The sequence below is a fragment of the Leucopleurus acutus genome, assembly GCF_964270905.1.
Source record: "Leucopleurus acutus genome assembly, chromosome: 12".
NCBI lineage: Eukaryota > Metazoa > Chordata > Mammalia > Artiodactyla > Delphinidae > Leucopleurus > Leucopleurus acutus.
In genome coordinates this window covers 17,661,392-17,687,634 of record NC_139154.1, presented here as the reverse complement: position 1 = coordinate 17,687,634, position 26,243 = coordinate 17,661,392, and the positions used below count along the sequence as shown (strand labels likewise).

The 26,243-nt window shown below is 55.0% G+C and overlaps 1 protein-coding gene across 1 annotated transcript in view; it reads left to right on the top strand.

Moving 5' to 3' along the window:
* The window catches only part of FAM178B (family with sequence similarity 178 member B), a gene marked incomplete at its 3' end in the record, with an annotated part of 80,787 nt that overhangs the window by 31,755 nt on the left and 22,789 nt on the right, over positions 1-26,243 (top strand). Inside the window, exons 7-11 of the mRNA XM_082852105.1 lie at positions 5,907-6,021; positions 10,373-10,454; positions 10,725-10,901; positions 11,152-11,249; positions 26,138-26,225. Of these exons, the coding sequence (XP_082708231.1) occupies positions 5,907-6,021; positions 10,373-10,454; positions 10,725-10,901; positions 11,152-11,249; positions 26,138-26,225 (560 nt within the window). The remainder of the gene's footprint in view (positions 1-5,906; positions 6,022-10,372; positions 10,455-10,724; positions 10,902-11,151; positions 11,250-26,137; positions 26,226-26,243) is intronic.

The window sequence follows — 26,243 nt, the reverse complement described above, 5'->3', positions numbered from 1 at the left end:
CAGCTCCATGAGCCGAGTACACGGTAGGACGCGGACTATATCCATTGAATGAGTGGCCACGTCTCCGGGACCGTGTGTGTTGCCCACAGCAGACGTCAGCATCTCTCCCCACCAGACCCTCTGAAACCCCGCGGTCAGTCAGCTGGGGAGCTGCCTGTCTGCTCCTCCAAGGTCAGGACACGGGGTCCGCGGGCCCCGTGGGGACCAGCACGCGTGCTTTACCCCAGCTCAGCGGGCATCTCCCTGCTCCCTGGACCTTTGACTCTGACCCACCACCTGTACAGCCGGGTCACAGGGTGCCGCTCCATGAGCTGCTGGGCTCAGGTAGCTTTGATCTCCCAGAACACACGTAGAATAGTACTGGCACAGGATTTTTTTTTCAACTCCCAGGTGGTCGTGCCGTGCGGCCAGGCTGAGAAAGGCTGGGAGCCAGGCTGGGAGCCCTGGGAGTGATGCGGGCCTGGGGCTGCCTTCCTTTCATTCCTCCCTCTCCCCCGCCCACATTATCAGCCAGAGCAAGTGAGGATGGGCCCCAGGGTGCCGCTCTGGTGTGAGGGCCTCGGCTTTCCTTAGCGCAGGGGTTTCCGAACTTGGCTGGTATTAGAATCACTTGGGACTTCTTAAAAATTCCAGAACCCAAGCCACACCCACCCTAATTAAACCACAGTCACTGGGGGTGGACACAGGTGGCAGCAATATTTGAAGCTGCTCCCTAAGTGATTCCAAACTGTGCAGACAAGTCTGAGAACCACTGCCTTAGGTTCTTAGCTGGGCCCCCGATGCAGAACATACAGCAGACGCCACCTTCCCTTAGACTGTCTGCTGCCCAAGGTGCTGTGTGCGGATACCTTTTCTTCTGTTGTTGTTGTTGTATTTTGGGGTTTGGGGTTTTTTTTTTTTTTTTTTTGGCTGCATTGGGTCTTCGTTGCTGTGCGTGGGCTTTCTCTAATTGTGGTGAGCAGGGGCTGCTGTTCGTTGTGGTGCACGAGCTTCTCATTGCGGTGGCTTCTCTTGTTGCAGAGCACGGGCTCTAGGCGCGCGGGCTCAGTAGTTGTGGCACGCGGGCTTCAGTAGTTGTGGCTCGCAGGCTCTAGAGTGCAGGCTCAGTAGCTGTGGTGCACAGGCTTAATTGCTCCACGGCATGTGGGATCTTCCCGGACCAGGGCTTGAACCCGTGTCGCCTGCGTTGGCAGGAGGATTCTTAACCACTGCACCACGAGGGAAGTCCCTGGTGTCTTCTGTTTCATTTTATTCCAGAGGTCAGGACCATTCCCAAAACTGCAGGTTCAGAAATCCAAAGTGAGAGAGAACCGGTGGGCCATGCATTCAGGGACGTTACTGGGACGTCTTTGGTTGAGTCTGAATCAGTCTCAAATTCTTGCTTTTGAAACTTGAGAGGGTAGTTGGCTGCTGCCTTCCTGAGTCACACTGAAGGGGCCTTGCATCCTTAAAAACAACTCAAGAATGTGTACTAAAGAAGCACAGTGAGGAAGTAGCTGCCTGGAGGTGAGACATAATAGCTGGGCCTCTAGCAGCCACCCTGGGCTGCCAGGTGGTCTTGAGAAGGAGAGGCACCTGCTGCGAACGGTGGAGCAGCAATGTCACCCAGGGTCCCACAGGACAGTCAGGTCCCCACTGAGTGGCCGCCCACTCCAGGCTGCTTTTTCATCAGAGAGAAATAAAACTCTAGCTTATTAAGCCCAGGTGGGTTTTTTGTTTGGGGGGGGGGGCTTTTTGTTATTTGCAGCTGAATCTAATTCTAGCAGATACCATGGGTTCAGTGGTTTGGCTCAATGCAGGTCTGTCCTACACACAGAGCCTGGAATGCTCAACGGTGTTAGGTGGCACAGGGCAGTGGTGTGAGTTACGGAGGGCAGCGGAGAGGAGAGGTGGCCTGGGGACGGCATCACCTGCCCTGCACACACCCTCAGCTCGTGGATCAGCAGACCAGGGGCTGACAGAGCCTCTGTGTGTGTGTACGTGTGTGTGAATGGGTGATGTGTGTGCACGCGTCTGTGTGGTGGGGCGTGTCGGTACGTGTGTGGGTGTGTGTGTGAGTAGCGTGGTGTGTGGTGAGGGGTGTGTGTGGAGGGGTGGGCGCCCGCTGCGTTACATACAGCGAGGTAGGCAGGGAGGCTCTAGGGCCCTGTGGGGAGGGCCTGAGCTCCGGGGGAATGGCAAGAAAAGGGAAAACAAGGGGCCAGCAGGGTGGGTGGCCCAGCAGAGAAGGAACAAGAAGGAGATTAGGAAGAAAGCGGGCAGCGCAGGTCTGGGGGGGAGCCAGGGGGCGTGAGAGGCCGGAGCAGCAGCGAGCGGGTCTGGGTCGGGGCGCATCAGGGTCCCACCGCCGGGGCGGTGCTCTGTGGGGAAGCCGTGAGAGGCTCTGTCCCGAGCTCATGCTGTAGTTGGGGCAGTGAAATGTGCGTGTTCTTGAAATGTGGGCTGGGTAGGATTTTGTGTTTCTACCGCACACTCTGATCATTCCTCTGATAACGTCTCCTTCGCCCTCAGTCCTAGCCCCGCAGAGGGGTGGGTCTGTGGGCTGGGCGCCGGGCCCCTCCCCTCCTCTCCCAGGCCTCTCTGGCCCTGTCCCCGTCCCCTCCCGCCATCCCCCACCCCTGGGCCTGGCACCAGCTCCAACACGCCGGGCTCCTGGCTGGACCCAGGTCTCTGCAGGGCTCTTCCGCCCGCCCGTAGCATCGCCCTGCGTCACCCTGACCCCTTTCCTTCCCCGCCACTTACACACCCGGGCACGGTATGTTTATTTTTCGTGAGCGTTGTCTGTTTCCCCACGAAACCTTCAGCTCCATGACACCAGAACTTTAATCGCCTGCTGTTCACTTGCTGTCTGTTGACTGAATAACAATTTTAAATGACTAGGGCTAGAGCTGATTGACTAAAGCCCGTGATGTGGAACAAGTTTCAATTTAAATACAAGAGTGCTGAGGGGAGTTAAGTAATCAGAGTTGGGAGGTTAAGAAACCATACGATTTTAAGCCTCCCCTAGATGTTGTGAGCCCCACCCACGCTCGGGTGTGTGATGCGTTCCTTTGGGAACCAGCACCCCCGTTACAGCTGACGGGGACTCCGCCTGCTGTGGCACTGAGGGGTCTCAGACGGTGTCAGAGAATCAGGACCCAGTCAGGTGGCGCCTGCAACACCCAGAATGCTCCTTAGCAACTCGATTTGGGGGCGGGGAGGGGGAGGACAAGGACAGATGTCTGAAGACTCCGCTCCCCTAAGGCCCAGGATGGGACCTGGTGGGTGTGAAGAAGGGGTGAGCAGGCCCGGGCAGGGGGGCTGGCACGGCCAGCACTGAGGAGGGTTCTCAGGATGGGCATGGTTGTCCCATTCAGTGGAAATGGTGCCAGGAGAGTGGGTTACGTGACGTAAAGCTGCTTTGGAGTCGCAGATGGAAAAGTCACTTTTATTTCAGACCTGATGCCTTTCTTCCCCTGACTTCCCCCGAAGCCTCAGTTCCATCCCAGGAGAGCTTTCAGATTCACAGTTAATAAACAGAGCCCAGATGCGCGGGGCTGTTGGCGCTGGCATTGGACACGGCCCAGGGCCCTGGTGCTCCCCCGGGGGATCACCTCAGATGACCGTGCTGTGGGCGTAGAGGAGCTGAGTTCGCGAGACTTTTCTTCTGTGTCAGCTCCAGAAAACCCTCCTTCGGGGCAAACCGTGCTCGGGAAAAGCTGAGCACATGGCCTACTTACGGGCAGCGTTAATTACGGGCTCTCGGTGCCTGTCCTCACTTAACCAACTGCCCGGGCTGTCGGATGGGGACTGATTGACCCCAAGGTGACCCAGGCCCCTTTCTCTGACCGCTCCTGACACCTTAACTCCGGGTGGAGCGGGCGTGTGGAGTAATCACCGGGGAGGCGCAGGGAGAGGAGCCGAGGCCAGGCTGGGCCTCTGGCCGGTGGGGTCTGCACTGCTGCTGTCATGGGGCTTCAGAGGCACCTGCGGGGGCTGCCGTGGGGAGCCGGGTCCAAGGCTGCGGGCAGGGTGTCGCTGCCCCGCTGGGTTGATTCTCTTGCCACACCGTCTTCCCCTCCCTGGCAAGGTCACCGGCTGCCCACCCTGTCCCCCATGGCTCAGGCTCAGGGAAACAGTCCTCTCTCATGGTGTTTTGCAGCCTTCATTCTTCCCAGCTAGTTTGTGTAGCGGGCAAGGGGTAGCATTACCTTTCTCGGACTTGTTAAGCTGCCCAAGAGGAAAAAAATAAACAAACAAGAAGGTTTTTCCTCCTCCCAGAGTCTCATTACTACTTGGGTGAGCCTCGACCCGTATACGTTTCCAGAGAGAGACACTCGATGCCGAGCGGCCCAAGGCTCGTCCCTGGACGGGACTCAGACCCTCCGCCGGCCGTTCCACCGTCTGCTGGCTCTGCAGCCACGCGGGACCGTTGCCGAGACACCTCAGCTCGTTGAGGACGCCCTGTTTCTTGCCTCGGGTCGCTGGATGTGCCAGGCTCTTTCATGCTCTTTGTCATTTCTGTCCCTTTGCCGGGCGTGTGCTTCCCGCCTGCCGTTCTGCCTCCCCCAGCCCCCAGTTAATTTCCCCTTCCCCGAGTAGGCTCCCTACCTTTCCCCGGCTTCGATTTTTGCGGGAACACACTCTCTTGTATTTGTTTATCTGCCTGGCTCCTCTCCCTCCTAGACTTGAGCTCCCTGAGGTCAGGGGTTCTACTGGGTCACCTTTTTGTCTTTGGTGACATGGTGGGGGTCCATCGAGGGGGGCCCTCAGGTGGGAAGGTTCAAGCCGAGCTGCTCATGCGCTCCTGGCCCAGCTTCCACACTCTTGATTCCCACAACTCACCCGCTGTCAGATCCCTCATCTGCCTTCTCAGCACTGCCAGCTTGTGACGTTTTTCCAGTTTCCCTCTTAGTCATGTACTGCTTGGTCAGGTTTGTGTAGGATGCTCTCCATTCATGTGTTCATTCATTCATCATTCATTCGTCATCCATCCATCCATCCATCAGCTCCCTCCACACACTGGCCACTCCTCTAGGCTCTGGGTGTGCAGGGGTGAACAGCACAGACCTAGTCCCTGTCCTTGTGGAATTTACATTCTAATGGGGAAAGACAAACAAGAAGCAGTCAAGTCAGTACATAAGATGATGTGGAGGGGTGAGAGGGTGGAGACGTGGGCGCTGCCCCTCGATGAGGCTGTGGACGCCGCAGTGCAGGAGAGCGCGTGGAGCGGGGTGCAGAGGTGCAGCCGTCTCTGGGAAATACGCTCCGCTGCGTTGCCTGTCATTTCTCTGTTCTCCCGGTTCACAAAATATCCTTAAATAGCCTGACAGGAGAAAAGGCCCTCAGTCTGTAAGGTTTTTCCCCTTTGTTGATGTGGTCAGAGTATCGTTCACGTCTTGTTAAGAGAGAATGTCCTCGAAGCTCGAGCTTGCTGAGAAGATGCGTCCTGGGCTGCAAGGAGGGGCCCTGGCAGGGACGGTGGACCTGGGAGTGCCCAGACGTTGCCGCCAAGGCGCTGCTGAGTCTGCAGTAGGCGCAGAGCTGGCCTCAGCCCTTGGTGGCAGAGAGCCCAGGGCCGCGGAGCCTGGTGTCTCCTGAGTCTTGCTGTCTGGAGGCCTCTGGTTCAGGACTTGGCATCTGGCTCAGCTCGGGGAAGCTCAGTGCCCCAACGGCTGCCTGGTGGAGATGGTCAGTGTGCCGTCCTCCCCGGTCCCTTGCACGTCAAGGTGGCCGTAGCTTGAAGATGGGAGAATGAATGTCCAGGTTCCCAAAGCGCCAGCAAGTATCTGAAACCACTGGTGTCTTCACAGCTCCAGATAACACCCGTGCTGCCCGAGGATGGGGCTACCAGCCCCGCTTGTGGGCGCAGTGCGGCCTGTCCTGCTGTGCCCTCCCTAACCCCCTGCCCTTCCTTGGCCTGACAGATGCGGACACGAGCATGTGGTGCCCCTCGCTGCAAGAGGTCACGGCCGCGTTCCACAGCCTGGGTACCCACAGCCCTGCCTTGCAGCCCCCGGGGCCCCTCCAGCACGATGGGAGGTAAGTACCTCCCCCACCTCGGTGTCCTTCCTCATGCGGTCCACAGCCACTGAAAGCAGTTCAAACCCATCTAATCGTGTACATTAAATCTGTGTAGTACCAATGACACCTCAGGAAAAATGTAAAAAACAAAACAAAATATTACCCCACAAATAGACTCTTCTAAACATATATCCATGCTAGGAAACACTAAAGGATTTCCTTTTCTGTAAATGTAATACGCCTGGCCGTTCATTGTACAGAGCTCCATTTTCATTATTGTTGGTGGTATCCAGCCTTGGCTCAATAAGCATTTTACAAGTTAGAGAAAGGAAAGATTTCCTCTGATGATTATTTTAAATTATGTGCTTTTTTTTTGGCCATGCTGTGCGGCTTGTGGGATCTCAGTTCCCCGACCAGGGATTGAACCCGGGCCACAGCAGTGAAAGCCCGGAGTCCTAACCACTAGGCCACCAGGGAACTCCCAAATTATGTGCATTTTTTGAGGTTAAAAATGAGAAGTTACCAAGCTCAGGCTCTAGCCCAAACGGCGAAGCACAGAGTCTGAGGGAATCCCAGCACACAGGTACCCCTGAGTACGGTTGCGCACCACGAATGAACGGCGTGTGACGCAGCCTCGAGGCAGGGACGAGCCAAGCCAGGCACGGCTGAGTCTTGCTGCTCTGACTGGCATTTGTTCCCGCCCCTTCCTGACTCAGCTCTCGCCGCCCCTCCTCTCCTAAGACGTGTCCCAATCTCTTTGGTCTGTCTCCAAGCCCCTCCTGGCACATTACCTAATATCAGCTCATGGCCAGCAAGGCACAATTTTACATGTAATTTCCACAGTGCTCCACTTTGTGTCATGGGTGCCCCCTTTGTGCCCTGGGCAGCAATGCTAATTTGTCCCCACCCTCTAGGGACAGAGCCGGACGATACATAGACGACTCTGTTGGGTGAATGGGTTGTAAAGTTGTCAGTTACGGCACATCCAAACTCTCTGTTGAGAGTTCTTTGAGCAGCTGGTTTGAGAACCCCAGACAGGCTGCGCCTGCTGACAGGCCCTCAGGGCGCCGTGGTGGGCGGATGTTTCTCTAGGGGAAGGCCAAAGCTTTCTCAAGAACCTGTTCCACGACTGTGTTTGGTAATTGTCTGCCAAAGCAAACCAGACCAAACCACACTTGCTGTGCTGCAAATACCCTGCCGTGTGCCAGCCTGCCGTGGGCGACAGGGAGCGGGAGATGAAGCTTTGCGCGCTGGCCTGCCGCTCACCCCCTGCTGTGCAGCCCGGTTCCTAACAGGCCTCGGACCTGTACCGGCCCGGGGCTTGGGGACCCCTGCTCTAGACTATTCAGGGAACACCAAGAACATTCTGGTGTCTCTTCCACCAAGGGTGTGGCGTCCTTCACGGTTACATGGGCCACAAGAGAATCTTCAGGGCAGGCAGTCTTCTCTCTATCGTCTTCCTCGGAGGCTCGTCCCGTGTCAGTTGGTTCCACGTCGGGTGCTTCTCTGTTGACCTCTCGGGATGTCACCATCTAAGGCTCCGCTGGCCGAACAGGTGCCCTGGGGCTCCTCTGGGGTACCCACAAGCCTTGCAGTGGCCAAGACTGGAAATGAGGGCACACGTGGGCGCACGGCTTAGCTCGGCTGGCTGGCTCGTTGCTGTGAGAAAGACAGGTCTTTCACCAGTTGTTCCTAATCTCAGATTTCCTTAAAACTCATCACCGTCTCATTGAATGCTTCAGGATTTCCTTCCAGAAGGGAACAGCCCTGCTGCTGCTGGACCATATGCACATCGTCTGATGTCTGCCAAGTGGACAGCATCTATTAGATGCTCAGCATCTATTCCTCTTCATTGCATTGACCTCGGTCTCGCAGAGCCCAGATGACGGGTCTGGTTTGGTTTGGTGGTGCAGGCCTGAGGAGAGCACCCTGCCTGCAGCCCCCGTGGTGGGGCACCTGACACACTGCTGGGCTCTCGGTTATGGTGGCGGCAGTGCTTGTAGCTTCCCTTACAGTCTTCCCTCAGAGAAGGTGCAGAGGGTCACTTTATTATTTTTTTCCAACAGTAATAGGGGAAAACAAATAGAGAAGCTGACATACTTCTCTTAAGAGTGTAGAACAATGTCATTGCAGCCCAAACTCCAGCTCCTGGCTCTTGGCCAAGCCTGTGTTGAGGCTGGAGGCAGGGGTGGGATGAAGCTGCTTTGCAGGTGGAGTCTGGTGGTGGGACCCTCAACTTGCCCTTCACCTGCTGAGTCCTCTGGGAGAGGAGTGGGCTTATTAGGCTGTGAATTCCTCTTCTCCGAGGTGGAGGCCTGGGGATGAGCTGATGCCGCGTCCCAGAACAGCAGTCACGATGCCGACGTCCCAGTCGAGCCTCAGGAAGGCAGGCCGGGGACGAGGACCCTGATTTGTTTCCTGCTGTTCCCAGCAGAGGTGGCACAGGGGAGGCTGTTCCCCTGTCCACTTGGGAAGGCTGGCCTTCCTTCCCAGCAAGGAGAGGCCTCTCGTCATAGCCACACTTCCCCTGCCCAGCTCTGAGAAGACGCATCACCAGCGCACATTTTCTACACTCCTCCTCCCTCTGGCAGCACCAAACTGTCTGAAAGCCCGCTCCTCTTGGGCAGAGTCACAAAGTCGGCTCTGAGGCTGCCCCCACCCTTCGGGAGATCTGAAAACATCCCCACCCATGCTTGCCTGGCCCCGTGCGTGCTCACGGGCTGGTACAAACCAGAACTCCCCTGCACACACTGACGCAGGCCCAGCGTGTGCCCAGATGCGTGAGTGCCAGCCTTACCCATTCGTACTCTGGCCCTAATAAATGCTAAGACCTGGAAGAATGTCTGATCCCAATCCTGTCCCGCACCCCCTCCCAACTTTGGTTTGTTGACACCAGTTTCCCGGGTGCCTAGAGGTGGGTTTCTTTTTTCCCCCTCTGAGAAGCAGCACCAAGAAGTAAAGAAGAGCAGAGCCTTTGGGAACTGTGGCCGGGGGCGGGGGGGCTACACGGGAGGCTGTTACTGTTGACAGTGTTGTTGTCATCATCGGCGTCTTCACTTATAGAGAGTCCGCTGTTATCAGGAACTCCAGGCCAGTTAGGAAGAGTGGAGGAGTGGAAGAGACAGCAAAGGGAGCCTTGTCATAACAGTCACCTTACTTATTTGAAACCAACAATATACACCTGCCCAGAGAAAGAGCGTCATTTAGTGAGGGGGCCCCTGATCAGTGTCTCCTCCAGGGAGCATGTGCCTGGAGGCTCGTGCAGAGGGCGGTGTGGCCCTGCTGTCGGCTAGTGCCTCTCTCCCTGTAGGACTCTCGCCACCCTGAGTGTGACTCTGGTCTTTAAAGAGGGTGTTTTCAATACGACCCTGGCCTCTAACTTCATCCAGGCTGTTTCCTCTCTAGGGGAAAACTGGCCATGCCGGGCTTGTCCATGGACAGCATGGTAGTGGGACATCTTTGGAGGGGTTCTCGAGGACCACTTATACTCTGATTTCACCTTACTTGCAGGTACTTTGGAGTCTAACCTGACGTAAGCTACAAAATAGTGCCCTTTTCAGTGCCTGAGCAGGCTCACCATAACTGTGTGGACACAGAGTGCTTTTAAGGAAGACTTTTGGGGGTCAGTGGAGAATGATTTTCTGTTTTCCAAGTCCCAGAAAACTAAAGCTGGAGGCCTTCCTGGAGCGGCAGCGTTGGGGAGCCAGCCCCCAAGAGGCCCCGGTGACCCCGCACCTCCTGGCATTCATCCCCTTGTGCAGCTCTCTGTCACCCCAGGTCAGGCTGGCCCGTGTGGCCTGGAGAAGTCAGCAGAAGCGATGTCACCTCCAAGGTTAGGTTATGAAAGGCTGCAACCTCCGTCTCAGACGGGCATCTCCTCTCTCTCACGTCACTCGCTTCAGGGGAAGCCGGGGCAAGCTGCAGAGCCCTGTGGCGAGGCCTGCATGGCAAGGACTGAGGCCAGTGAGCCCTGAGCGAGCTGGGAAGCAGCTCCTCCCGCCCAGTCAAGCCTAAGCTGACAGCAGTGCCCCCACCAACGTCTTGGGGGCATCCTCCCAAGAGATCCAGCGCCAGACGCGCCCCCCCCCCCGCCCCTCCACGCCGCCTCTGGATTCTTGACCCTCAGAAACTGCACAGAATAATACATGTCTGTTGTTTTTAAGCCTCTGCATTTGGGGGTCATTTGTTACGCAGCAGTGGGTGACCGGCACACACAGGGCATCAGGGTCCCAGGCTGAATGGGTCGTCCACAGGCTCTCTGTTGTTCTTCAGCAAGTGCGGCCTCCCTCTCTGCCTCACTTGTCCCCTTGCGCCCATCTCCTCCAGTTTCCTTTCCTTTGTTTTTGTCTTACCTCAGCGAGCTTAAAAGTGAGGCTAGCCTGAGTCAGACTGAGCAGCAGGACACCCCCCAGGAGACGGCCTTGGACGGCAGCCTGAGCCACATCTGTAAGGTGAGCCCCACCCGTCCCTCTGCTCGCAGTCCACGCCTATTCAGCATCCAGTTCAGTGAATACTGCGAGCGTCATCGCAGGCACCGTGCCGACGCCAGGAGGGGTGCCACAGAAGCCCGCGCCCACCACGCCTGCGCCTGCGCCTGCCCCTGACGACCCCAGGGGCCTCGACTCCAGACCTCACCATTTTTCTCAGTTCCTTCCCAGCGGGGCCCAGGGCTCACAGTGCCAGGGAGGCACCCCTGCCCTAGCGCTCTCTCTGCTCTCCAGTTCCTGATGCTGTGCGTGCTGGCCCAGCCAGGGGCCTACACCGATGGGAGCCTCTTGGGCCTGATTGAGCTGCTGTGCCGAGCCGGCTTGGACGTGGGGCTCCGCCTGCTGCCCAAGACCGACCTCCAGCAGCTCCTGCTTGTGCTCCTGGACAGCATCCAGGAGTGGCCGGGGAAGGTACGGCGGACCCCTGAGCCCGAGCCCAAGCCCCCAGCCTCACCGCGAATGCTCTCTCACGGCCCCTAGAGCGCCCCAGGTGGGGACAGCGCGGCTCCCTCCCTTACCTGGCCTCCACGACCCACCCTTTTACTCTCCAGACATCCCCCCCCACCCCCACCCCCACCCCCCGCAGTGGGCTGGTAGGGAGGTCAGGGTGGAAGGCGGGCCACGCCCCCCCAGCCCGCCTTGATGCCCACTGTCCCCACAGCTCCGGCAGCTGTGCTGTGCCCTGAGCCGGGCATCTGATCACCACCACAACCTGCTGGCGCTTGTGCAGCTCTTCCTGGACGTGACGCCCCGGAGCAGGTGGGTGCTTCTCCACCTCTGTCTCCCCTGAGCTGAGGCTTATCCCCGCGCCTGTGCTCAACCCCTGTGAGCGATCCACGGTCTGCCCCATCAGTCCCCACAGACCTCCCCCTCCCGCCCAATGTCAAAAACCCAGGAGAAAGAACTAAAAACACAGCTCACTAATGAGTTCATTACAAAGGGAAAAAAGCCTCATTTTCTTAACGCGGTCTTCTTAGCTAAACCGGCACCTCCTATAGTTAGCCTCAGACCTGCAGCATCCCCACCCGCCCTTCTTTGTGGCTCCTCCCCAGTCCTCAGTGGAGGGAGGGTTCCTTCTGTCATTCAGACCTCAGCTGTGTGTTGTCTCTTGATCACTCCCCGCTCCCACCCCCCTCTCAAACTCTCCATTCATCATGCTGTTTTATTTTCTGGACAGTATTGATCTCTGCCAGAAGTTATCTTACTATTTGTTCCTTGTTCATGGCTGCCTCTCCTCCTTGTCACTTCCAGGAGAGCAGATCTCTTATTGGGGTCACTGCCGTATCACCCCACGTCCAGAACAGTGCCTGGCATGCTGTTGGCACTTTGTAAATTCTTTTCAAATGAACGAACGAGGTGAACAAACAAACTCAGCCCACAGGGAGATAAGACCCATTCGCTGCTGGACCTGCCCCAGTCTCTCCCCTCTCCCCTCCTTCCTTCTCCCACTTGAGGCCACAGCCGCAAGGAGTCCCTTGCCCTTCCCTGTGCAGACCACTCCCCAGGTCCCCTCCTGTCCTCTCCAGCCCTCCATCTGCAGCTCGTCCCACCTAGAATGACACCCCTTCCCACCCTTCCAACCAGACCTGTCCTGGACCCCCTCCAGGAAGACCCTTCACAGGTACCCACACAGTCACTCTCCACTGGGGCCACCCCCCTGCAACTCCCTCCCTAGGGGAAGCTTCTGGGAGCAGGCTTGGGGTTCTGCTCAAACTCCTGTCCTCAGCAGACATCCTGAGCTCAACTTCAAGCCCAAGATGGGAAGCTCGATCTCTTTCCTATGCATCTGGCTGGAAGAGAGGAGGCCTTTCCACAGTCCTGAAAGGAAAGCTTTTGCTGTGTATTTGAAAGAACTGGGCTTCTCGAAGCTCTGTCTAAGACCTTTAGGTGATGCATGCGTCGGAAATGGCAGTCCTAGAGGGCTTTCCCGTCCCCACCTCATTATCCCTGTTCATCCCGAAATCCTGTCCGTTCTACCTTCCACATCCTAAATCTTTGCTTCTAGTTGCCTATGTCAGCTCCACAAAAGCAGGGACCTCGTCTGGGTCACTTTAAATCAGCTACCTCCTTCCCGCCCCCTCCTGCTTTCATCTCACCATCTCTCACCTGGATGGTGGCAGTGGCATTCTGTCCCTGGCTCCTCCTCCGAAGGCTGTTTGCTCTGCAGGTACATGTGATTATCCCGTCTCTGCTTTGCCTTGCTTGCTGTCACCTGCACGGCCAAGTGCAAACACCTTAGTTTGGTCTCCAAGGCCCCATGTGGTCCAGCCCCAGTTTCCCATTTGCTCCAACCAGGCCATGTGATTTGTATTTGTTCTGCGTACTTTTATATGTATATATATTTACATGTATGTAAATGTTTATAAATACAGGCAGACCGCATTTCACTGTGCTTCTTCGCTTTATTGCACTTCACAAATATTGTGGTTTTTTTTACAAATGAAGCTTTGTGGCAACCCTGCATCGAGCAAGTCTGTCAGTGCCATTTTTCCAGCAGCATTTGCTCACTTCGTGTCTCTGTGTCACATTTCGGTAATTCTCAGAATATTGCAAACTTTTTCGTTATTAGGTTTGTGATGGTGGTCTGTGATCCGTGATCTTTGATGTTACTATTGTGAAAAGATTAGGACTCACTGAAGGCTCAGACCATGGTTAGCATTTTTTAACGAGGTGTTTTTTAATTAAGGTATATACACTGTTATTTCAGACGTAATGCTATTGCATACTTAATAGACTACAGTATAGTGTAAACATAACTTTTAAAAAAATTTTTATTGAAGTATAGTTTATTTACAATGTTGTGGTTAATTTCTGCTGTACAGCAGAGTGATTCAGTTATACACATATATTTTCTTTTTCATAATCTTTTCTCTTATGGTTTATCACAGGATATTGAATATAGTTCCTGTGTAGTAGTACCTTGTTGTTTATCCATTCTATATATAATAGTTTACATCTGCTAATCCCAAACTCCCAATCCTTCCCTTTCCCACCCCTCCCCTTTGTCAACCACAAGTCTGTTCTCTGTCTGTGAGTCAGGTTTTTTTGTGGATATGTTTATTTTGTAGATATGTTTTGTAGATACGTATTTCAGATTTCACATGTAAGTGATATCATATGGTATTTGTTTTTCTCTTTCTGACCTACTTCACTTAGTATGATAATCTTTGGGTCCATCCATGTTGCTGCAAATGGCATCATTTTATTATCTTTTTAATGGCTGAGTAATATTCCATTGTATATATGTACCACATCTTCTTTACCGATTCCTCTGTCGATGGACATTTATATTGCTTCTATGTCTTGGCTATTGTAAATAGTGCTACTGTGAACATAGGGGTGCATGTATCTTTTCGAATTATAGTTTTGTCTGGGTCTGTGCCCAGGAGTGGGATTGCTGGATCATAGGGCAGCTCTGTGTTTAGTTTTTTGAGGAACCTCCATACCCTTTTCCATAGTGGCTGCAGCAACTTACATTCCCACCACCCGTGTAGGAGGGTTCCCTTTTCTCCACACCCTCTCCAGCATTTATTATTTGTAGACTTTTTAACGATGGCCGTTCTGACCGGTGTGAGGTGGTACCCCATTGTAGTTCTGATTTGCATTTCTCTAGTAATTAGCAATGTTGAGCATCTTTTCTTGTACTTATTGGCCACCTGTATGTCTTCTTTGGAGATTCTTTGGAGAAATCTCTGTTTAGGTCTTCTGCCCGTTTCTGAATTGGGCTGTTTGTTTTTTTTGTTGCTGCTAAACAGTAGGAGCTGTTTGTATATTTTGGAAATTAGGCCCTTGTCAGTCGCATCGCTTGCAAATATTTTCTCCCAGTCTGTAGGTTTAAACGCAACTTTTACATGCACTGGGAAATCAAAATATTCATGTGACTTGCTTTATTGTAATACTTGCTTTATTGTGGTGGTCTGGAACCAAGCTTGTAATATCTCCGAGGCGTGCGTGCACATATGTGTGTGTGTGTGAGATGAGCCTCATTCTTTTCCATAGCTGCATAGTATTCCCTAGTGTGCATGCAACCAGTCCCCTGTTCTGGAGATTTGTCCAATATACAAGCTTTGTGCATCTATCCAAATATTTCTATAAGATAAGTTCTTTGAAATTGCAGTCCTGGGCTTCCCTGGTGGCGCAGTGGTTGAGAGTCCGCCTGCCGATGCAGGGGACACGGGTTCGTGCCCCGGTCCGGGAGGATCCCATATGCCGCGGAGCGGCTGGGCCCGTGAGCCATGGCCGCTGAGCCTGCGCGTCCAGAGCCTGTGCTCTGCAGCGGGAGAGGCCCCAACAGTGAGAGGCCCGCGTACCACAAAATAAAAGAAATTGCAGTCCTAAAGTATGTATATATAAAATTTGGCCTCCACAAAAGAAGCTGCACTAATCAATAACAGACATGAAAATGCCTGTTTCTCCACATTCTGATTAACACCGTGTAGTCTCAATTTTGTTCTTAAGTTTTAATTAATCTGGTAAGTGAAAAATCTCTTCCTGTGGTTCTAATTTTCATTTCCCTGATTGCCAGTGAAATTGAGAATCTTTTCCTATGTTTATTGGCCTTTTGTGTTTCTCTTGGTGTAAATTACCTCTTGATATCTCGCCCATTTTTCTATCAGGTAATTTATCTTCTTCTTAATTATATTGATTTATAAGTTGCTTATTACATAAGCAACTTATAAATTACATTTATACATTTATAAGCAACTTATTACATTTTGGACACTGTGTTTTCTCCTAAGTCTGTAAATTGTCCTTTTTAAAACTTTGTGTATATCCTTCCGTGAACTGATTTTTTTTCCCTTTTTCAATAAACTTTTTTTTTTTTTAATTTATTTTTGGCTGTGTTGGGTCTTTGTTGCTGCATGCAGGCTTTCTCTAGTTGCGGCGAGCGGGGGCCACTCTTCGTTGCAGTGCACGGGCTTCACATTGCGGTGGCTTCTCTTGTTGTGGAGCACAGGCTTCAGGCACGTGGGCTTCAGTAGTTGTGGCATGCGGGCTCAGTAGTTGTGGCTTGCGGGCTCTAGAGTGCAGGCTCAGTAGTTGTGGCGCACGAGATCAGTTGCTCTGCGGCATGTGTGATCTTCCCGGACCAAGGCTCGAACCCGTGTCCCCTGCATTGGCAGGAGGATTCTTAACCACTGAGCCACCAGGGAAGTCCCTTCAATAAACTTTTAATTTCAGAATAGATTTAGATTCACAGAAAAGGTACATGGATAGTACAGAGAGCTGACTGTAATTGAATCTTTCTATCTTGAAAAGGAAGGCCTTCCCCACCCCCAAGAGCATAAAAATATTGTGTTCTCATTTCTTTCAGTACTTATATAACTTTGTTTCTCTTGGCTCTTAATCCCATCTGGAATCTCTTTTTTGTAGGTATGAGACAGAGATCTAACTTGATTTTTTCCACCCCCAAAGAGCCAGTGACCCAACACCAATTTTCTTCTGTCTTAGTAATCCATCATTTCCCAACAGATTTGAAACTACCTGTGTCATATCCTCAATTTATGACATCGTTCATCTGTTAGCCAAACTGTGATATCAGGAATGAGTGTCTTTCCGAGGGTATCTTTCTTATAGCTCGAGGGCCCCCGGTAGACGCTCCTTAAATGCTCATAGTGAATATAATGGAGCGGCCTCATCTGCTTTCCAACAGACACACCAGCTAGGGTCAAACCTCCTGCTGAGACCGTTGCTGGGAAGGAGGGCTCGTCACAGGGCTGGAGGGTGTGCATTCATTTACTTAGAAATTTCATTTCTTTTTCTAAAGAGATAAAGCCCTCAGAACAAAATTCAAAAGGCACCAAGGGGCACCTCTTGAACCCCCGCCCCTCCCCCTCCCCCGTGCCTGTACCACCTAGCCTTGTCCCCAGTTCTCATCTGTGCTTATGGCTTGTCTAGCCTTGTCCCCAGTTCTCATCTGTGCTTCTGGCTTGTCCTCGCCGCCCTTCTTTCCACTTCAGCGTAGGTTTTGGCAGCTGTTCCAAACTGGACCGGAAGGAGCTTCTAATGCTTTTTCACAGCTGCACTGTATTCACTGTGCTCTTTAGTTAGCCGCCCCCCTCCACAGCGTCCCCGTGGTGGTGGCCTTGTTCTCCCCTTGCTGGTGGCTGCCCCACTGGGCTCAGTGCCCGGACTGACCCCAGGAAGGAGGACGTGTTGTTGTACGATGGGCTGCCACGTTCTTCGTCTGCCTGCCTGCCGACTGGTTAAGCACAGAGCGAGAACCCCCGCCAACACGGGGGTGGTGCCCGCCCCCCTCCCCACCTGGTTGACCAAGACTTCAAGGGATGCGCTGTAAGGCGAAGTTGAGCGTAACCGTGAAGAACCAAAGCACAGACTAGAGCAAAGCACCTGAAATGGGGCCAATGGGAAGAGGAGGCTCTTGGAGGAAAGTCTGTCTGGGGACTCTGCCCCTCTGGGGTGGCTCCAGGAGCTGCTGGGGAGAGCGCATGTCCACGCAAGCCCCTGCGGCAGCTCCCACGGGCCCTTTCGGGAGGGAGCTGCCACCGAAAGCTGATGTTCCCTGGCTCGGGACCCTCCTTCACCGCCTGCGAAAGTTTATTAAATGTCCCACGGGTGCTGCCTCACCGTGGCCCTGGAAGTAGAGGGGAAGTGACACCAGCTTAAGCGGATTCCTGGTCACGAGGGAGGAGCAGGCAGCCTTCAGAGTCACCAGGTGTTTGCCCCAGGGATGAGAGTAGTGACAGGTGCGGGCACACCAGAGCTCCCCGGAGCCCTCCTCGCTTCCCTCTGGGTTCCACGCTGCCGCTCTGGGTGGGCAGAGGGTCCGTGCAAGGCCCCGGACCGGTTCATCTTCTCCCAGCCCATCAGCCTCTTCCGGCTTCGTTTCCTGGGTCCCTCGCTCCACTGTTACCTCCCTTCCTGCTGCCCACCCTGAAAACTGCATGGCCACGTGGCGTGGTGCTACCACATTCCCTGGTTCCCCCTCCTCGGCCCCTGACCCCTTCAGGCTGCCCAGGAGCCGCCCTGAGTTGCCAGCCAGCCTCCTGGGGGCCCTCAGCAGATTCCAGGCTCCACCAGGCTTCCTGCTGGAGACACGTCTGCCCTCCCAGCAAAGAGCGGGGCCCCTTCTCTCTCCACAGGATGACTGCTGCCCCCGCACACACGCCCCGTGGACCCACAGCTCTCACCCCCGCCTTTCCTCCTCATCCCTCCTCCACATTCAGGATCTCAACAGTCCTGCCTTTTCCAGAACCTTCCTTCTGCATCATCCTTGCTCGTCCTTATACCTTCAGCTTTTTATTCTCTACTGGCTCTTTCTGTCAGCAAAGAAATGTGCTCTGTGTGTCTCCTACTTTCAAACGGCAGTTCCATCTCCACCCACCCCTTCCTGCAGCTCCTGCTGCCGTCCAGGCTCTCCACCCCCAGCTCTCTCCTTCTCCTTGTCCAAACCCTGCCCACCCTGGACACAGGGGTTCTTCAGAGCTCAGAGTGTCTCAGAGGGAGTTCTCACCTGAGAAAAGAGACAGTCGGGCCTCTGGAGACGGACAAGTCCAGAACATTCTAGAAGGAGTCCACCAAGGCCCCAGACCCTCAAGATTTCAGAAGGGTTCAAAATCTGGAGGAACAAGAGGCAAGAGGAAAGTCATGTCCAGGGGTCAAGGGACCACGGCTGGAGCTGGGAGGACGGCCGAGGGTCCCCCTGCTCCTCCCTCGTGACCGGGCTGGTGGCTGAGCAGACGCTCGCTCCCCTTTATGAGTGGCTGTGGGGGGGCGGGGGGCTGTGGGAGTAGAGGCGCCAGCCCAGTCCTCCTAAAGCGCTCTGTCACCAGTGACCTAATGGCCTGTCCTCGTGCGCAAGCTTCCCATTTTCGCCTTGGCTGGCTGCACGGTGTGGTTTTCCTGGTACCCTCCCCTCCTCAGGCCCCTCCCCCTCAGGCGCCATCCTCGGTGGCCCCTCCACTTCTCCCCGAACTTTGGTTGGCCTCAGGGTCCTGCCCCAGCCTCTCCTCTCTGGTCCCTTGGCACAGCCTCGGGGGGCTTTCTGGGCGGGGCTCTGTCCACACTGCCCCCTTGCAGGACTCGGGTGCCTCTCCCCTGGGAGCTTCGAGCTTGCCTCTGCGGGAGGTTGGCTAGGCCCCTTCCTTGGGAGCAGCCCGGGGCTGGGGGTACAAAGGGCTGCCGCTGCCTCAACCCTGCATGTCTCTGAGAGACGGGGACCCTGCCGGCTCCAGAGCCCCTTGCGGGGTCGGCTGAGGTCTTTGCGGTGACTGCATCGCAGCCTGGCTTGCCCCCGGCCCAGACCTGCTTCCTCCACGCCGCTGATGGGAGTGATGCCAAGAGCACCCTTATACCCCACTCCTGCCATAAATTCTATGCACATTCATCTCCGTTTCAGAGTCCAGCTCCTTGGCACTCCACCCAGGACCCCATCTCAGCCACTTCCATGGCTTCAACCCCAACTTCGCGCCAGGGGCTCCCGAGTCAATACCTCTGGCCAGACTTTTCTGCTCAGCACCAGATCCGAGTGGGAAGTATTTCAAATTCAGCACATGTGAAACAGAAGTCACTGTCTTCCAAGGGGGACCACCTCCTCCTGTCTTCCATGGCCCTGTGATGGCATCTGCCCATGGCCTGAAGCCGGGGTGGTCTGTGGGCACCTTCTGTCCCTTCAGGCGTCCCCATCTCCCACGACAGTTACCTCTCCACATCACCCTCCGGTGCCACGGCAGCTCAGGCTCTCAGGACAGCACCCCTGGACGTCTGCCAGGGAGCCAGAGCTGGCTCCTTCCAGGCTCTCTCCCGTGTGACCCATCCCCACTGTGTCCAGCGGTGGCCTCTTCCTTCTAATGCACATCTGGCCCTGTCACTCCTCTGTTTAAAATCCTTCAGGCTTCTATGCTCAGGATGAAATTCAAACAGCACAGCCTGGTGTACGAGGGCTTTCGTGCCTACTTTCCCAAGCCTGCCTTCTCCCCGCCACGTCCCCGCACAGGCTTCTGCACTCCAGCCATATCCCGAAACTGTGCGGCTACCCAAACCCGTGATGAGCATTTGTCTTGAACTTTTCAACGTCTGTTCCCTCTTCCTAGAGAAGCCTCTTCCCCTATCTTCTTCCTCCTCTTTGCCTGGTTGACATTTCCTCACCCCCAAGACTAGGCTCAGATGAGGCATCTCCTCTTCGGAGAGACCTCCAGATGCAGAGCCCTGGTTGTTGTTGCCCCTTGCTGACCCCTTGGGCTATGAGCGCCGTGAGGACAAGAGCTGTGACTTTGCTCGCTGGGTCCTTGGACCCTGGCACGGAGGAGGGGCTTGGAGAGCATGCTTGTGGAGTGCTTGCTTCTGGAGGGCAGATTTCAAAAAGAGTAGAGAGAGTGAGAGCTTTTTAGTAGCAGATTCCAAAAAGAAAAATGGTTCAGGGGGGCTAGAGAGATCCTGCAATAAAACTTTGAATGTGGTTTGCAAATGGACCCAATGAGGAAAAATGCAGGAAGTATCTAGAGGTGCAGGGGCTGCACTCAGAGCTCATGCATGATCTCTGATCTTGAAAGATATGGAAGAGGGAAAGAAAGGGACATGAGCAAGGCAAATGGAGAAATAGCACAGACCAGTGACAGTATTGGTGGGAAAAGCTAAGGCCCGTAGAAGGGGCTTCTGTGTAATTTTTCCTTTTTTTTTTTTTCTTTTGGTCACACCACGAGGTATGTGGGATCTTAGTTCCCCGACCAGGGGTGGAACCTATGTTCTCTGCAGTGGAAGCGCGGAGTCCTAACCACTGGACTGCCAGGGAAGTCCCCTGTGTAGTTATTTTTGAAGTGAGGAGTGCTGTTCTGGGCTGGTGGGGAAACGTTAACACTGATGAAGAGAGAACAACACCACGTAATTCCTGTTTTGCTTCTGTCTTCCTTGTCGAGGAGCATAATTTTTCATCTGGACTCAAATATTGATCAAAGGGGATTGCAACCTAAGATATGGGGGGGAGACGGTAGGACAGCATCCAGCTGTGTGAAATGAGTTGAGGTCCCCTCCCGCAAAAGGATGTCTCAAGTCTGTCCTGGGCGACGTACAGGTGGAGTGCCCTCACTCTGCAGAGACCTCGGGGGGGGGGGGGGGGGGGGGGGGGTTGCGGGAGCTCCCGGGGCATGGGGAGGGAGGGTGCAGAAGGTGCTTTCTTCACTCAGTGCTGCGGGCTTGATGTGTCCCTCAACAGAACTCCCCAGGGGATAGCTTGTGCGCACATACATAGAAAAGGAAGCGCTGCTTTCTAGGATTCCTAAGAATAAATCATACCAGACTAGCCTCATTTCGTTTTTGACAGGCTAACCAGAAGGGTACTCTGGAGAAGGCTGTCTGGATTTTGTAGGGCCTTTGACGGAAACGATCGTCGTATCTTGTGACAACATAAAGAAACGTGGGCTGAGCGATGTCAACTTAGATGGGCTCGTCACCCAGAAGTGCTGCTAGCCATCAGAATTGGCCTGGAGGGCAGGCCCAGGCGGCCACCCAGAGTTCCGTCTTCACTGACAGGTTGGCCAGCGCAGACCCTGGGTCTTGGACGAGGCCATTAATAGAACAATGGTCAAGTTCACACATAACATAAATGTAACTGACAGCAAATTGAAGATGCCGGAACATCTCAGCCGACCATAATGATGGGCTGAGTGGGAAAGAGAGGCCCAGCTGCACAATTAAGAACAGGATCTGGGAAATGGGATTTGACGGCCAGACGTGTGAACTAACTTTGGGCCCAATCTGTCAACGGCTTAGCATCTCGAGGCTGCCCCTAAAATGAGTGTCAGCCTCAGCTCTGAGCGCCTCACTTGACGGGTATGTCAGCAACCCTGAGGCACTTCATAAGAACCAACCAGAATGGCAAAAAGATTCCAAAGGACAGAAAAGGGTAGCTGTTGCACTGGGGGAGGGGTAGCCGTGGGAAGTTCGGCGACTTCCTTCAAGTACACGAAGGTCCTAATTAAACGGACGGATATGTGGGTACCATGACATGAGACAGGGTGACTTTTAAGGTATCTTAAGCGTAGTGGTCTGTGGGTTTCCTCATAATACCAGAGAGAGAGAGAGGGAGGGAGGAAGGGAGATAGGAGGATGGAAGTTGGGTTGCGATCGTCTACATGAACTTTATTTACTGAGCAGTAGTAACCTTTTTATTTGGTTATACTATGCATGCAGGAGAGGACACATTAGAGGTGGACACTGTACACTTTGCCAGGCGTCTGTGCAACCACCACTGCATCACAGGCCAGAATGTCACCTGCTCCCCAGAAGGACCCTGGGCCCCTCCCAGGCATTCCCTCTGCAAAGAAAACCGCTTCCCCAACTTCTCTCCTGTAGGTGTGTTGTGCCGGGCTTTGAACATGGGTACCGGTGGGACCGGTAGATGGTTCCTTCACGTTGCCTGGTGGGACCCCACCATGTGGATCTGAGGCTGTCTGAATCCCACCGTCTCTTCCTGTCTGCACTGTGTGTGCCCACACTTGTGAGTGTCCCAGCGGGTGTGGGGATGACTGGGCAGACGGCCAGAGAGTTTACCCTGACCTCTGAGCCCAGCTCCTTGTTCTTCCTGCCCAGGTGGCACATGCTCACGTGCAAGATAGGAGACTCCAGGGAAGGACTGAGGGGCGGGTGGCATGAGAGGCAGTCGTGATGCCTGAGAGGCGGCGTGGACAGCCCGGGAGCGGCAGACGCCCTGGGGCAGGGTGTTGGGCGGTATTTCCATGGCGGAACAGGCCGCTGCCGTTGTTTCCTGAGCTGCCCTAGAGACATGGAAAAGGCCGTTCACGCCTTTGGCCAGATGCCTGGTGGCCTCTTAGAGTAGTTCAACCTCAGCAGAGCCCAGTTCCCCTCCAGAGGGACTGCGGTGACCTGTGTGGTTGTCCTGACACCCTGATGGCCTGAGCTGGCAGGTGCCTTTGCGGTCCTCAGAGCACCCACAGGCTGCCCCTTGCAGGAGCTGGAGGCTGGAGGCTGGGGAGCAGAGCGCCTGCGCTCCACTTCCCGGCTCTGCTGTTGGTTTGGAAAAGTCATTTCCCCATTTCCCAGCGCCTGAGGCCCTCTGAGAGCTGATCCGGTGTCCTGGTCTTACAGCGGCCCGTCAGGGTGGCGGGGCAGGACTGAGGCAGAGGCCTGGCCTGGTGTGATTTCAGAGAGCTGGAGCCTGTTGCCTTATATGACACTGGCTGGCATGGCTCCAGGGGCTTCTGCATCCTCCTGTGTTCGCCTGGTTTGAGTTCCGGGGGGGGCCTCGCCGGGTGGGCTTGGGCAGCTTCTGGGGGAGGACGGCCCGGGGCCAACCTCAGCCGGGCCACGGGCCCCCCTGCTTGCCCCCTGCACAGTGTGGGTGGTGTTTGGGGTGAGTCTTTGCTCCTTCCCCTCTGTAGAGTAAGTTCTCAGTGTGGAATGAAAAAGTGGTCCTGTTGCCTCTCCCTGTGTCCCAGTGGGAACTGAGAGGGCAGGGGACTGTGTGTAGAAAGCAGGGAGGGCGGTCAGGATGAAAGGCAGTGGGCAGGCGGGGAGCGCGCCGCCCTCAGATGTGGTTTCTTTTCATCCATTCGCCCCCTCGGCACTCCTTCTGATGCTTGTCTTCTATTTCTTTCTGGACAGCAGCTCTGTCCTGACCCACCCGGCCCACCTCTTCCCTTCTGGAACCACCCCCGGCTCTGCTTTGCCGGCCTGCCAGCCCCCCACCCCCGGGTCGGCCACTCCGCACCCGCTGCGGGTAACAGTGCTCCCCAAGGCCCGGGTATGGATTAATGAAGCCCAGATGCTGGACTGGGGACTCCGGCTGCAAGTTCTCGCATTGGAGCAGCAGCTCGGCTTGGAGGGGCCGTCTACCTCCCCCCGCCCGCCCCCTCCCCTTGCTCCTGGCCCAGCTGCTGCTGGGGCTCCCAGGGAACAGCTGGAGAGCAGGTTCTGGCGGTGGGAGCCCAGGGAGATACGCGGGTGGGGCGCCGGATGAGGGCTCCCGTGTTCTGTCCCGTGACGCAGTCCAGATGGGGCTGCCTCTCCCCAGGACTCGGAGGGTGGGTGGGAAAGCTGGGGCACTCTGCAGAAAGGGAACCGAGGTCACCGGTCCAGAATGGAAGGGGATGGCCGGCCCCTCCCAGGGTGGCCAGATAAAATACAAAGATCACATGGGAGAAACTCAGGCTAAAAAAAATTGTTCTTTATCTATAGGAAGTTCAAATTTAACTGGCATCCTGTATTTTTATTGGCTAAGTCAGGCAATCCTTACCATCCCCCAGCTGAACTTCTTTAAGTAATAGTTTTATTGGACTGCAACATACAAACAGAACACAGACCGTAAGTGTGTGCTCAGTGGGTTTCCACAAGTCGAACACATGTAAAACCAGCACCCAGATCAAGAAATGAGGGAATTCCCTGGTGGTCCAGTGGTTAGGACGCGGCGCTTCCACTGCCAGGGCCCAGGTTCAGTCCCTCGTTGGGGAACTAAGGTTCCCACGAGCCACATGGTGCGGCCGAATGAATAGAAAAAGAAGAAGAAATGAGACGTGAGCAGAGCCTGCCCGCCACCCCACCCCTGCCACGTCTCCCCGTTTCTGTACTTAGTGTAAGTGAAATCATACACGTGTATTCTGTTGGAACTGGCTTCTCTCACACAGCCCTGTGAGGCTCCCCCGTGCTGCCGGATGGAGTCATGGCTCATCCGTAATCGTTCCGCGTGGGCTTGAGATGCGTGAGTGGAGCCCAGTCCCTCTATCCATTCTAGTGGCGGATCGGCGCTGCTCGTGCCCCTCTCTTTTCTCGTACGCCGTACGTGTGTGCCCGGGATTAGGACTGCCGGGCCGTGGGGCGGGCACACGAACGTCTTTATCTTTAGTAGGTCTCGCCAGGCAGTTGGCCGAGGTAGGTGTATGCATCCGTGTCCCTGCCAGCTGTGTGGGAGCGTCTCCCCTCTTTCTTGTGTTTACCCTTCTAGTATGTGATGCTGCTGTCTGATGCTGCGTTTTTCCCTTTTTTTTTTTTTAATCAAGAGCCTCTTGCCTTGTTGATTCCTCTGATTTTCTTGAATAAGATCAACAAGGCCCCTGCTTCAGGTACCACCTACCCTCCTGGCTTGGAGAAGGCCATTCCCACCTCCGTTCCCCACCAACTGGGAGCCCCTCCTGCACCCACGTGAGGCCACGGCAGCCACAGGCCCTGGGGAAGTTGCAGGGGGCGCCTTCAGCACCACTCAGGCGGGGCTCAGTCCTGCTTCCCCCAGGTACTTCCTTAGGGAAACATCATTTCCGAGGGCTGCCTGTCCCCGATGTCCTGTCCTTCATTTCCCCGTGGGGTCGTCCCAAGGACGGGGGTAGGGGCGCCCGTGGGGACCCTCCAGCAGTGTTGTTACCAGAGAGCATTTCTCCTCTACGGAGCCGCTTCCAGCCCACGTGGTGTCCTTCGTGTTCCTTCAGTTTCCACCGGCTTCAGAACCTCTCCTTTGCTTCCCCTGGTGGTGACTTTCCGCGGGAATCAGCGACTGTGGGCCACATCAGAGTCCGTGCCAGAGGCTGCCTTCTGCTGTCCATGGGGGCAACAAGTGTGTGAAGCCTCGAGGAAGATGTAACCCTCCACCCCTTCTCCCATCGCCCCTCTCCAGCCTCTCCTGGCCACTGCCACCCCTAGCCCTGTCCTCTAGTCTCTACTTCCCTCCTCTCTTCTTTTTATTCACTCCAGCCCTCAAGGACCCATGAAAATCAGAGCCACAAACATTAGCGTCTAAAATCCCCATTAGAGGTCTTTACTCCTGAAGAGTGGAGACACCAGCTCCATCCTGAGTGAATCAGTTAGGACTGTTTGGTGCTAGACTTAGGAGCCCAGCTCAGACTGACTGAAGAAGCCAAAGGGACTTCATCAGCTGAGCCAACCAACCCACTGACCGCACGGGTCCGGGGGCCGGAGGCTTCAGGCAGGGCAGGCTCTGGGTGTTGTCAGGGCTCTATCTCTGCTTGTTTCATTCTCCAGCCTGCCCCACAAAGAGGCAGGATGGCCACCAGCGACAGTGGGGTCACCTCCCACCTGATCAGTGGTCCTGCTGGAAAGGCACACGCTCTACTGGTAGCTCCAGCCAAGACCCCGAGGCTACCTCTCAGTGGCTCAAACACAGGGACTGATGGGCCAGGCCTGGCTCACGTGCCCACCCTGGGAGCCGGGATTTGGGCCGGGTGTGGTGGGTGAGGGTTTCTCCAAAAGAAAGTCACTGGATGATGGCTGAAAAAAACAAGAACAAAACTTGGCCTCACCAAGCCCCGGTCACCCACCTTCCACCACCCTGCATGGGCTGCAAGCTCGTAATGCTGCAAGGGAAAGAAAAGGCGACGGTCTGTGCGAAGGAGATTGAACGGTCCCGATCTCTGTGTAGCACAAATATATAGAGGAAAAAACTAAGCCGGTAAATACCACTATGCGAGCCTCTGAAGTTACCACTTCTTTTACAAAATAACTTTTTGCTTATTTTTAAACTTTCCCATCTTGCATGTTTTATTACTTCTAAAATAAATAATAAACGCTATAAACCAAAGGAGAAAGCCAAAGTTCCCTACGTGGCTCTCCCCTGTTCACGTCTCGGTGTGTGTCCTGCCCCTCCTTGCACCCACCCTGGGGACTTCAATCTCCCCCCCACCCAGGGTGGTACACCCCCTCAGTCTCTCTCGCCCCTTCTCTCACAGGCAGCTTCGACGCCAGCTCAGCCTCGTGATCATTGCCCGGCTGCTGGACCAGCAAGAGACGCTCCCTCTCTGGCAAGAGAAGGCCCAGGTGAGTCTCTGCCTCAGC